Consider the following 12,946-nt stretch of genomic DNA (forward strand, 5'->3'; position numbering starts at 1 on the left):
GAACTGACTGTTTCCAGCTGCTTTATGAATACAGGGTGGGGGAATGGGGAGGCTTGGCTTATTGTTTGGTAGTGTCTGGTAATGTGTGCTGTAACCATACCGGAAAATCAGGGGGATAAAAAAGATTCACAAAAGCTTGAAATAATTATGCGAAGAGTAGCACAGTTACTATCCTGAATTCAAAGGAGACAGTCACTTTTCTGCAGTGTTGCAAGGTAGCCACTAGGCTTATTACAGGCAGAACTCTGACGAAAGACCCTCTTCTGTTCTAATGACGTACATATTCTGCTTTGTGGTTTGGTGGGAAATGAGATATGTGTGTCCTTATTGCTGAATTCTTAGGTAGGGAGAAACGCATTTGTTAATGGTTATATCTTGCTTTTTCAAGGAAGGATTGTTGGATGTGGAGAAATTAGAATGTGAGGATGAACTGACTGGGACTGAGATCAGCTGCTTACGTCTCAAGGGTCAAATGATCTACTTACCTGAAGCAGATAGCATACTTTTTCTGTGTTCACCAAGGTAATAGTTTTTAGATTAATTATAATGACTATCCGTACCTATCTTTAGCTAACAAAGGAATGCCACGATATTTTATTCCATGACATTTACATATCCTCTGAGGTGTAATTGGATTTTACAACCCTTGTTATGTATTACTTTGTAACAATGATAATCTTTTTTAATATTTGCTAATAAACACAGAAGAAATCACATACTCTTATGTTATTTGCCACGTCTTAATACATTTGTGGAGTGTTTATGCCCTTACACCATGGAACAAATAATCTGCAGTAAGCTCATTCTATACTTTTGGACCTTCAAAATAGGCATTATGTACAAAAGCAAATTTTTAAAGCAGCTAATAGGATGGCGTAATAAATACATTGGTATATTTGACACCAAAAAATTATCTTTTCTATAGTATGTTAGCAAAAAATCTAAAGGGTCTCTTTCTGGATTTGAACTATTTTTAATTAAAAATATTTACCTACTCTAATCCAAATACACTGTTCCAAGTATATTCAGTTAAAATGTATGTAAAATGTGATTTTAAATAAACATCAGAGAAAAATAAAACTATAGATTGTTGTTTTCCAATTTGGGAAAGCATTTTCCTGGGAGATACATGGGAATTCAGAATATAAAAATTATGTCTAAATTTGCTTCAGAACAATAGAAAAGATAATTGTGGGGATTATCATAAGATGATATTCTGTGCATTCATAATTTTGTATAAACAAAGTGTATGTGCATTATGTAATAACACAGTCAAGAAGGCATGTTTTGGTGAGCTATTGGTTAAAAATTTAATTTGAATTCCACCATGATCACTTTTCACTTAAAAATGTGGTCTTAAGTTTTCTGAAAAATATAATGAACTTTGTAACAACCTCCTTTTATATTATTACTATTGTATTGCACATTACATAACAATAATATATAAGGCCAAATAAGAATAATATATCGTTGGCACAGTGGCTCATGCCTGTAATACCAGCACTTTGGGAGGCCGAGGCGGGTGGATCACAAGGTCAGGAGTTTGAGATCAGCCTGGCAAACATAGTGAAATCCCGTCTCTACTAAAAATACAAAAATTAGCCAGGTGTGGTGGTGGGCGCCTGTAATTCTAGCTACTAGGGAGACTGAGGCAGGAGAGTCGCTTGAACCCAGGAGGCAGAGGTTGCAGTGAGCCGAGATCATGCCACTGCACTCCTGGGAAACAGAGCAAGACTCTGTCTCAAAAAAAGAAAAGAAAAGAAAAAAGAATATTATATAGTTAATTGACAAATATATTTAAGGTTAATTAAATATTGTTTAACTATAACATATAAGAATAATGTATCCAATAATATAAGGATATGGATGTCTTTCCCTGAGAAATAAATATCACGCAAATAAAAGAAACAAAACTAAGAAACATAAACCCTTTTTTAAAAAAAATAATAAGCTACATTGATCTAAAGAGGTCCCATCTGCTATCAGTAAGTGTTTTCTTCTTCTGCCCCTTTGCAGGTTGAGCTTAGGAAAATGTCAGCTTCTCATTAGGGGTAATTTCTATTTATGGAAAGAAAGGTTTCCTCAGAAATAAAAGCAGGAAATTTGGAGTTTATTTGTTAATTCCCATATGCAGACATCACCCAGTGAGAAAACTGCAGATTGTCCTATGAGATATGCTCAGGTGTGTAGGAAGATTTGTACTCACACTACATAAACGAAAGATCAATTAAAAGTAGTTTTACTTGTAAAATAATTCTAAGATGATTCGTTTAAATTTAGAAAAATCTTAATGGTTCATTAACATAATGATACAGGACATTTTGAGAACCATGAGACCTTTATGATGTAAGTTTTGTATCTCAGTATGAGCATTCTTAACCATTCATTTTTGAACTTACAGTCATGTTTTTTCTCTGCTCCTAGGCAGGTCTGGTATAGCTTTGGCCGATGATCTGGCCTCTTTCTAGATGTGTCTTTTTCTGCAAGTGGACTTACGTATCCGTTTTAACAAAATTAAAAGATATCGTGTATTTCATTAGTAAAATCTTTGATTCTTTTATTTTCTTTATAGGTATGCTAATTTTTGCTTTGCTTTTTAGACATTGCTGCTGAGAATGTATTGCATTAATCCAAAATTCTGCAAAGTCATCCCTTTTGAAGAATTTTGGATAGGATTAATTCAAAATTCTTCAAATTATTAATCCCAGATTCTCCGAAGTCATAACTAAATTTTTTCATTTTAGAGTAATTATTATTCTCAGTGGCCAGAAGTAATGTCATTGCATTAAAAAACTTCAAGCCAAAGATATAACCTTATGCCATTTTAACCAATTAGTTTTGTTGTTGTTGTTGTTGTTGCTGCTGTTGTTGTTGTTGTTGTTTGAGATGGAGTCTCGCTCTGTCGCCCAGGCTAGAATGCAGTGGTGTGATCTCGGCTCACTGCAGCCTCCTGCTCCTGGGTTCAAGCAATTCTCCTGCCTCAGCCTCCCGAGTAGCTGGGACTACAGGCACGAGCCACCACAGTCAGCTCATTTTTATACTTTTGGTAGAGACGTGTTTCATCATGTTAGCCAGGCTGATCTTGAACTCCTGGCCTCAAGTGATCTGCCCAACTCAACCTCCCAAAGTCCTGGGATTACAGATGTGAGCCACTGTGCCCAGCCTCAAAGAGTACATTTTTAAAAAGCAGTTAACTTTTTACTTGTCAGATCATCACTGAAATAGTAAACATTATTATATTGTTGGAAAAATGACACAAGTTACAATGATGATGCATAGAATTCAGCAAGATTGAATAATATTTCAAATAAATGAGAAAAATTTGTCAAAGGAAAAGAAGACATGAGAGCCAGAAGTAAGAACGACACATAGTCTTAGGTACATAAATTACATGCTGAGGATAGGTCATAAACGTGGTTGGGAATTTTTACTCATTGTTTCCAGAAGGAAAAAATAACCAGTTACAAGATTCATAGAATACAGAAAGCAAAATGAAATACTTAATCAAAAGAAGCACTATTATTCTTGAGAAAGTGAATAAGGATAGATTTTTTTCCTCTCCTTATAATGAGAAAAAAATTGAGAATAATTAATTACACACTGTATTAAATACCTCAACATTTATCATAGAGATGTTTTCTCCAGGATCGTTTCAATTTAGACTGATGGCACCAAAAAGTGCAATCTGGCAAAAATGCATCTCAAGTTCACTGCTTTTTGGTAGATGTTTAAATATCTAAGAGAATACACTCACGATCTTCGTTCGATTCTCTAAAATTTGATTGTCTTCAGCCTGATGTTTTGAATGGTAGGAGGTGGCAGGATCAGATTCCTTGACAGAAATCAGGGTTGCATTGTCGTGTGTATATGTTGAGAATGATCTTGCCTCATTTCTTCCTATGACAGTGTCATGAACCTGGACGATTTGACAAGGAGAGGCCTGTATCTAAGTGACATCCCTCTGCATGATGCCACGCGCGATCTCGTTCTTTTGGGAGAACAATTTAGAGAGGAATACAAACTCACCCAAGAACTGGAAATCCTCACTGACAGGCTACAGCTCACATTAAGAGCCCTGGAAGATGAAAAGAAAAAGACAGACACGTAAGAATGTAACGCTTAGGGCACTACTGTTATTCATAACATATTGTGACTCTACTATATTTAAGATTGGGAAACAGACTAAAAAGCCATGTGACCTGTAATAGCTCTGGTGTAGTGAATAAAATCTTTCACATTGCTTTTAAAAAGAAATTATGCTTAAGGAAATAAACCAGTCTTAATGGTAGTGGAAATATGTCTTCTATTTTTAGAAGCCAAGTTGGAATAATATATGCCAAAATATCTTTTGGAAAATGATGAGAATAACTCAAATTCAAATTTAGTTCAAAAATTAAAGTTTATCATTTATTCACGCATTCTTTCATACAAGAGTTATATATTGACCATCTTCAGTATGCTGGGGACTGCCGCATGCAGAGAGCTGCTCTGCACAATGAACTTATCATTGGCCATGTTAATTTTTTAAAATTAACTTTAAAATTAATTTAAAAAAATTTTTTAAATTAATTTAAAAATGTTTAAAATTTTAAATTTTTAAAAATTTCTTTTCTGGGACCTTGAATTTAGGGTTAGAAATAAATGAATCTGACAAATTGTAATATCATATGTAATGACAATAATTACATCTATAGTGACACACATTCACAAAAATACCAAAATATAAAACATTTCTATGAGTGGTGGATTGAATTATGAATTATTGGGCAAGGACATGAAAGATAATACTTCATTTTCAAGAAATGTATTTAAGTAAGTACATAGCATGCATACTACTTGGCCTTGCTTTCATACGCTAATTAAACTGACATTTATAAGCTATTTTACCCAGGTTCTTATGTGTTCATTTTTTAACGTTTATATAAACATTTTGTGGTGCTTCTAAGACCTTAGGACTAACGTTCAAAGTTTCATTGGTTTGTAGGTTTGAGTTACTCAGTATTCTCTTTTGGCTGTTTGTATTAGAAAATCATCTAGGTTTCATTTTTTTGTATTGTGACCCAATTTGCTAATATCTACATTCATGATAGATAATAACCAGCACTATAAAGATTATAAACATATATATAGATTATATATATAGATTATATATATAACTATGTATAAAGATTATAAAAGATATATATATAAATATATCTTTTAAATTATGACATATCCAAGATATTCTGTACTGAAAAAACTCTTAATTCACTTTTTTTCCTAAATTGTCAGCTTAAGCAGAGTATTAGCTTCTCTTCCCAGACCAGAAGTCGAAACCTGGGAGTTGCTGGGAGTTAAACAGTGGCCTTGTCTTTAATAAGAGTAGCTGATAAGTACTTATCACAGAATTACTTCTTTGTTTGGATTCCCCAGGTAGGTTTCACATTCAGGAACTATTTGCACCATTTCGAGTTACTGTGCTTCAAAAATCCTTATATTATTTTTTAGATTATTAGATTTAGAATTTGGTTTTTGTAGATACTTGGGTTTCAAGGTGATGTCGTTAGAAACCATTTACTATTAATTTTCTTTAAAGCTAAGTAGTTCTACTGTTCTTACTTACTATTCAAATATAGCTTTAATATTTTATAAAACATTCAATGTTTAAAAGTTGAAAATGAAAGACTGGAGAAATTTTACTATGACTAGGAAAAATATTGAGAGCTCAGCTCTATTTTGCATATTTAAACTTCCCACATATGCCCTTTTGCTCTAGAGCAAAAGGTAGGAAGAAAAAGGCAGGAAGGCCTCATTTGTTCCTCTCGAGTCTTCCAATCCAGAGCCCATAGGTCTAGTTTCTGCTTCTTTGCCTCTAAATTCATCAGCTGTCATCCTCCTCCTGTGTGCTCACATTTGTCCCTTAGCATAGTAGTAGTAGTATACTGTGCTACCATACTAGTCTCAGTTGTGCCTAAAGAAATAAAATATTTTATATTCTAGACCAACTTCCGCTGGTTTGATCAGTTTCTTCTCTGGAGGAGTGAGGCATGAATGAGACTGGAGAGAAATTCTGCTTCTTTTAATATTACTTACCAAAAATAGAGATATATTTCTTATTCTGAGAGGCAATCCTGTTTCTATTACTGTGCTATTCATATCATGTTTTAGGTGCTGGTAATGACGGTCTTCATACTGTGACTATCACAATAGCAGGGTCAGAATACAGGACTACAAATGAAAACTTTGATTTTCTCTTACCAGTCTTTTTGTTTTGTCTGTTTGCTTGGCTTATTTTGATTTGGTTTGAACTAGTTTGGGCTTGCAGATGTTTTATGTGATTAGAATGAACAAATAATTTATATTTTCTGTAAGTCCTTGCTTATAAATATGGCTAATATTTGATGCTAATTTTAGAGGATGTCCTGCTAGAATCCAGGCCTTTAAAGTACAAATGACATTGATGCTATGTGAAAGGGACAGCAGAAGCACTAAGGGCTTTCCCAGCATTTCTTACAGTGGCTTTCTCCTGATTCCACTGAACAGATTGCTGTATTCTGTCCTTCCTCCATCTGTTGCCAATGAGCTGCGGCACAAGCGTCCAGTGCCTGCCAAAAGATATGACAATGTGACCATCCTCTTCAGTGGCATTGTGGGCTTCAATGCTTTCTGTAGCAAACATGCATCTGGAGAAGGGGCCATGAAGATCGTAAACCTTCTCAACGACCTCTACACCAGATTTGACACACTGACTGATTCCCGGAAAAACCCATTTGTTTATAAGGCAAGTCTTCATTATCGCTGACGGCAGAGCTATCCGGAGGCTGGCATTCTGAGCCTCCCCTCCAGAGGCCATGCCGTCACAGTTCTCTGACTCCAGCACTGCAGCCTTGAGTACAGTGAGCCTCCGTGTATTCACTCTTTACCATTTTCTTAAATAATTACCTTTTGTTATAAAACTGTCTCTTCCTTGTAACCACAATGAATGTTTCATGGAGTGGGTGATTGCCTGGTTAAAATGAAATGTTCACCATCTGATTTGCACTTAGGCTAACAAATCTGGACAGGCTGTTTATCCCATTTAGTATAAACATAGCATTCAGTTTGGTGCTCTGCAAGAGACATTTTTACTGAGATATATAAGTCATGGAGCGTGAGAAGGACTTAGATTTGTGTTTAGATAACATCAACTTGAAGAAGATAAACATTTATAAGGTGTTTTTACCCTTTGTTTCATTTAGAAATAAATATAATATTGGAAAAAAGAAGTCAGTGGAATATTGCTGCATAAAGGCAAGAATGTTAAGTAAACCATCCCTAGGTATCTGGGGTAATATAACTACACAAAGACTATTTATTTTATAGTCATTTTCTGAGGTACACTGTAGCATGTGGTGAGCACATCATAAAAATAAATGATTAATGACCATGATAAATCACTGAACTTCAAATGGTGGCTCTCCATGCCATCAAGCCATTGCTGTTTTAGGGAGAAATGTAAAAAATTATTCTTCTGAATTATAAGGTGATCTGAGGTGAGAAATTAATTGCTTACTAAAGCAAAAATAATTCTATATCTGTACCTGCCCATCATCAAAGACCCCAAGTGTCTGTCATGTGTGTAAATTATAAGTAATTCAAGATTTCATTTTGCTGGAGTTGAATGTATTAGAAATTCTATGAGAGTTAAAGAGGGAGGGAAGCTTAAAGTTGTTGGTAGCCTTGAAAAAACATGGTTTTTATTAGGGTAACACATGAAATAGTCTTTTTTATGCTAACGAATGAACATCTAAATATATGTACTATTAGGTGGAGACTGTTGGTGACAAGTATATGACAGTGAGTGGTTTACCAGAGCCATGCATTCACCATGCACGATCCATCTGCCACCTGGCCTTGGACATGATGGAAATTGCTGGCCAGGTACAAGTAGATGGGGAATCTGTTCAGGTTAGTAAATGATGTAGATATTGTAATAATGGTGTATAAAACTTTTCGGACAATTGATTCATATTGCTGACCAGAAAATCATTAATGTGTATAAAGAAGGGTGTCTTGACAACAAAAGCTATAGTATTTCATTCAGCCTATTGTACTACATTATTTCATAGACATAGAGATTTGTCTACCTGTTTGAAATTGTCTAGTCTGTTTCATGTACTGAAAGTCATGGGGATGAGAAAAAAACCTCTTGTACCTTCTAGTTTGTTTTTAAAAATCTCTCTCATGTCTCATGTAAGTTACTAGATTCGTATCTTTGAAATCTTCAGATTTCAAATGTTTCTCTTGAGACAGGATATTTCTCTGGGGAGACAGAGATTTCGTGGAGGGCTTTTGAAGTTGTCGGTAATATGCTTGAAATTCTTATAGAGATCTCTTATGATGTTATATGATGACTCTACATTATTCTGTAATATAAAGTAAGCAAAACTTCATGTGTTACAGGAACAGAAAACCAAACACCGCATGTTCTCACTCATAAATTGGAGCTGAACAATGAGAACACATGGACACAGGGAGGGGAACATCACACACCGGGGCCTGTTGGGGGGTTGGGGGCAAGGCGAGGGAGAGCATTAGGACAAAGACCTAATGCATGTGGGGCTTAAAACCTAGATAATGGGTTGATAGGCACAACAAACCACCATGGCACATATATACCTGTGTAACAAACCTGCACGTTCTGCACATGTATGCTAGAACTTAAAGTAAAGTTAAAAAAAAAAATTCATGTGTTAGTGATGAAAGTGATTGAAGCAAAGCTTGCTTTTTTGCAGATAACAATAGGGATACACACTGGAGAGGTAGTTACAGGTGTCATAGGACAGCGGATGCCTCGATACTGTCTTTTTGGAAATACCGTCAACCTCACAAGCCGAACAGAAACCACAGGAGAAAAGGGAAAAATAAATGTGTCTGAATATACATACAGGTGAGAGAAAATGTCTTGGTATTTACTGATTTGCAAAGAAAATGTGTCTTTACATGTGGTTTAATTCTAAGAGATTTTATTGCTTTAACAGAGTTATCACCACCACTCTTCCCTACCACTTGTAGAATTGTTTATTTTTTATTTGAGAAGATTGTGCATTATTTCCATTTTATATGATTTCACATCATCTTAGGAAATCCTGATATGATCATTGTTTCTAAAACTTCGAGTTACCTTTCAGTACAACTTCAGCATTTGTTCTTGCCGTCTCAGTTTATAACATGGTACCTGTCACCTTCTCCATAAAACTTTTGTATGCTTCTCTCTCTACTCCCCTTCCCTTGTCTTTTAGATGTCTTATGTCTCCAGAAAATTCAGATCCACAATTCCATTTGGAGCACAGAGGCCCAGTGTCCATGAAGGGCAAAAAAGAACCAATGCAAGTTTGGTTTCTATCCAGAAAAAATACAGGAACAGAGGTATGAATAATCAAAGTATAATTTGTGTACTTAAGACACAGTATAAGTATGGAAAACTAAAGCGTAATCACTGAAAATGTATTTCATTTGAAAATAATTCTTGCTAACAGAAATTGACTTTTAAGTAAAGCAGGGGACATAACTGAACATTAACGAGCTGGTTACAATGATAAGTACTTTTTAGGGGATACTTTAGTGACTTTTGTCCTCTAATGAAATTAACCCAATGGACTGGATTGAGAAGGCTGCTTTTTTTCTTGCTGTTGTGGTTGTTTTGCTCTTCCTCTGTAGTCTGGCTCAGAGGTAAGTGGGCTGTGAGGGGCTCCCCTAACCCTTCTTTTCCTCAGCTCTCTAAGTTGGCTCTGAGATCACCAGCGTCATTAAATAAGGGCTGTAGTTCATGGGAGGTTTCCTAACCATGAAGCTTAAGATCCTTTTAAGGGCCAGGCTATCTTTCTATGGAGTGATTGGGGAATTTTGGAAATCTTAGTCCCTCATGTGTGTTTCTCCTAGATGGATGAGTGATTTTTAACTTGCTAGAATCCGGTTACTTCCTTATGGAAGATTTAAGTTCTTTCTAGTACTGTGGTTATACTCCAGGCAGAGCCCATGTGCTGGAATGGACTTCAGAACAGTGGCACATCCAAAGTGGAATCACACCTCTCATAGAGGCCTTGCACACACTAAGATCATGGCTAGCCTCTTCCTAGCCTTTTGTAAAGTGTGGCATCAGAAGGAGGTTTGATACTTTGTTACCCTGTTGATGTGTTGTTTCTTCATGGGGGATAAGACTACATGCTCATATTTCTCTTTTGGTATGTATACATTCTCTAAAAATGCTTTTAGAGCATAGCAACTTCTAAAGGGAATAGAATGCCAGGGTTGGAAATATTTATCTTCTTTCACCTGGTTTAACATTAAATCATTTTCCTATGAGGTGGAAATGCTTATTGATGTTCTTCTGATAACCTAAACCGTAACTACCTCAAACATTGGTCATCTTAGTCGTGTGGTCCTGTTTTCCCCAGAATTATGGTGGGAATGATTTACAGAAACTGTAGATGTGAACGTGGATCACACTCTCATAAAGAGAAAAATATATTTAATTGATTTTATAAACTTCATTTTCACTGTAAATCAATCCCTCTTTTCTTCTGCCTTTTTAAGGAAACAAAGCAGGATGATGACTGAATCTTGGATTATGGGGTGAAGAGGAGCGCAGACTAGGTTCCAGTTTTCTCCTAACACATGCCAAGCCCAGGAGCAGTTCTTCCCTACGGATACAGATTTTCTTTTGTCCTTGTCAATTACCCCAAGCCTTTCTTCTAGGTGTATCTCTCACTATCCATTATTCAACTTTAGCTCTGCTTTTTATTATTTTTTTAGGCTTTAATATATTATCTAAAGTTTGACTTTTGATGTGGCTGATGTGAGCTTCATGTGTCTTAAAATCTACTACAAGCATTACCTAGCATGGTGATCTGCAAGTAGTGGGCACCCAATGAATATTTGTTGAATTTAGTTAAATGAAACTGAACAGTATTTGACCATGTGTATATTTATATCATGGTTTACCAAATCTGTTTAGTGCTCCATATATATGTATATGTATATTTTAATGACTATAATATGTAATAAAGTTTATATCATGTTGGTGTATATCATTATAGAAATCATTTTCTAAAGGAGTGAATTCTAAGTTTTAGGGGAAAAATGCAATTTATTTTCAGACTCCCAAAGTGAGAATTAATATATCATGCCAAGAAAATAGTGACTATTTTGAAGTATGCTACTTTCCTTTTGGAAATATAGAATACCCGTTTCTGTTATTAAAGTATTTGGTTACTAATTCAAATCATGTGGCAATTATAATTCTTCTAAAATGCTATCATTTGTAACTGTATCCCCTGTATTAAATCTCATTAACCATAGGCGGCTGTTACAGAAAGCTGCATTGTTTCACATTGAGCTGTTACATTAGTTCAGGCTAAATGTTGGGAGCTCCAACCACATGCAAGAATAAATCTGGAAACATACTGCTGGGATACTGCTGTTAGAGCCCTTCTTGGTTTTGTATTCCCAGAAATGAGCTCCCTTTCTTTAGCTTAGAAGAATGTGATTATATCCAGGATATCATGTTCAGAAAATTTTAGTTTAATATCAGCATAGAATGCATTACTATTGGAATAATTGGCCTCTAGTTCTTAAATCTCTCTGATAACTTATTATCTTTATAAAATAGAGTGCAACTACTTTTGTGTAAAAATGTTTGCCTTTAAATTTAGTATTTCATATCAGCACCTCGATATATGTATAAATGTTCCATGTTAATGTGTAAAAGAATCTGCAATAAATTATTTTTTTCACTTGTCTCTATACACTTTTTATTTCAATAAAAATGATATTAACATTATTTTTCATTTTATTAATGCCACTATTTTGTAAATACATTTTACAATTTTGCCTATTTGCTACCATTATAAATTTTCACTGACTCCTCATAGACAGCATATTCTTAAATGCGATATTTCTTTTTAATACCAACAAAATGACAGGAAATAAAGACTGGACATGGAAGGGGAAACAGTTAAATACTGAATGTCATCAGCTTACTTAAAGAGCTCTGAATCATTCAGGGATTATAGACATATATACAAGTAATGAAAATATGCGATGTTCATAATGAAGAAATATATTCAAATACAGAAATAATACTTAGAGAAAGAGTAACTTGAGAGAAAAGGGGTAAGTGGGGACAGTTATTATGCCTATTTTGGGGGGAGATTTAGGAATACTCAGAAACTACAATGACACTGACATCTTCCCAGAATCCTACATATATTTATTTAGCATCTACTTTCGGTCAGCACTGCTCAAGATGTTTGAGATGTGTCATTGAACAAAACATCTCTGCGTTTGCATACCTCATATTCCAGTTTTTACATCTTGCAATTTTTAAATCTCGACTTTATGCTGCCGACACTCTCCTAAGTCCAGACACTCATCATGTGTAACCTGAACAACTGCAAGATCTTCCCTATAAATCTGGCTACTTCCTATCTTTGCCATCTTATTCCACACTCAAATTGCTGGCAGAGTGGTCTTTTACAAATCCAAATTGCTTTCCTGCCTACCATCACTTAAATGCTACTCATTGTCTGTACACCTTGGCAAAGCATGCAAACGTTGTCACCTTAACCAGCCTTATCTGCTAATTGTTACCTTTGTAATTCTATGCTTTGCTCTGTCTGAATACCCTCTACCCACACCCTGCTGCAAACTCATTTCTTGCTAAGACTCAGCTCAATATCCTCTTATTGGAAATGTCCCTTTTAGGCAAGTTTAGCTTCCCCTATTGTCCCAGGATCTTTACAATGGTTCACACATAATCTGTTTATGTATAAGATTCCTTATTAGGCTTTAAGTTTCTTATGGCTAAAATAGTTCCTCTTTCCCCAGATATTCCTTGAACCTTCCACAAAATAGTCACTTGACAAATATTTGTTGAACAAAGAAATGGAGGGAGCAGCCTCTTCGAGCAGTGGGGCTGGAAGCCAGA

The 12,946-nt window shown here is 35.3% G+C and overlaps 1 protein-coding gene across 4 annotated transcripts in view; it reads left to right on the forward strand.

Moving 5' to 3' along the window:
- GUCY1B1 (guanylate cyclase 1 soluble subunit beta 1) overlaps positions 1 to 11,759 on the forward strand; it is a 48,537-nt gene extending 36,778 nt beyond the window's left edge. For all 4 annotated transcript variants that reach the window (XM_015450962.3, XM_005556150.4, XM_065545637.1 and 1 more), the window contains 7 exons: positions 389 to 522; positions 3,907 to 4,104; positions 6,523 to 6,760; positions 7,786 to 7,926; positions 8,754 to 8,908; positions 9,261 to 9,387; positions 10,555 to 11,759. In XM_015450962.3, the coding sequence (XP_015306448.1) occupies positions 389 to 522; positions 3,907 to 4,104; positions 6,523 to 6,760; positions 7,786 to 7,926; positions 8,754 to 8,908; positions 9,261 to 9,387; positions 10,555 to 10,578 (1,017 nt within the window). In that variant the 3' untranslated portion in view covers positions 10,579 to 11,759. The remainder of the gene's footprint in view (positions 1 to 388; positions 523 to 3,906; positions 4,105 to 6,522; positions 6,761 to 7,785; positions 7,927 to 8,753; positions 8,909 to 9,260; positions 9,388 to 10,554) is intronic.
- Positions 11,760 to 12,946: the final 1,187 nt, after the last annotated feature.

Source organism: Macaca fascicularis, chromosome 5, assembly GCF_037993035.2.
Source record: "Macaca fascicularis isolate 582-1 chromosome 5, T2T-MFA8v1.1".
In the NCBI taxonomy this organism is placed as follows: Eukaryota; Metazoa; Chordata; class Mammalia; order Primates; family Cercopithecidae; genus Macaca; species Macaca fascicularis.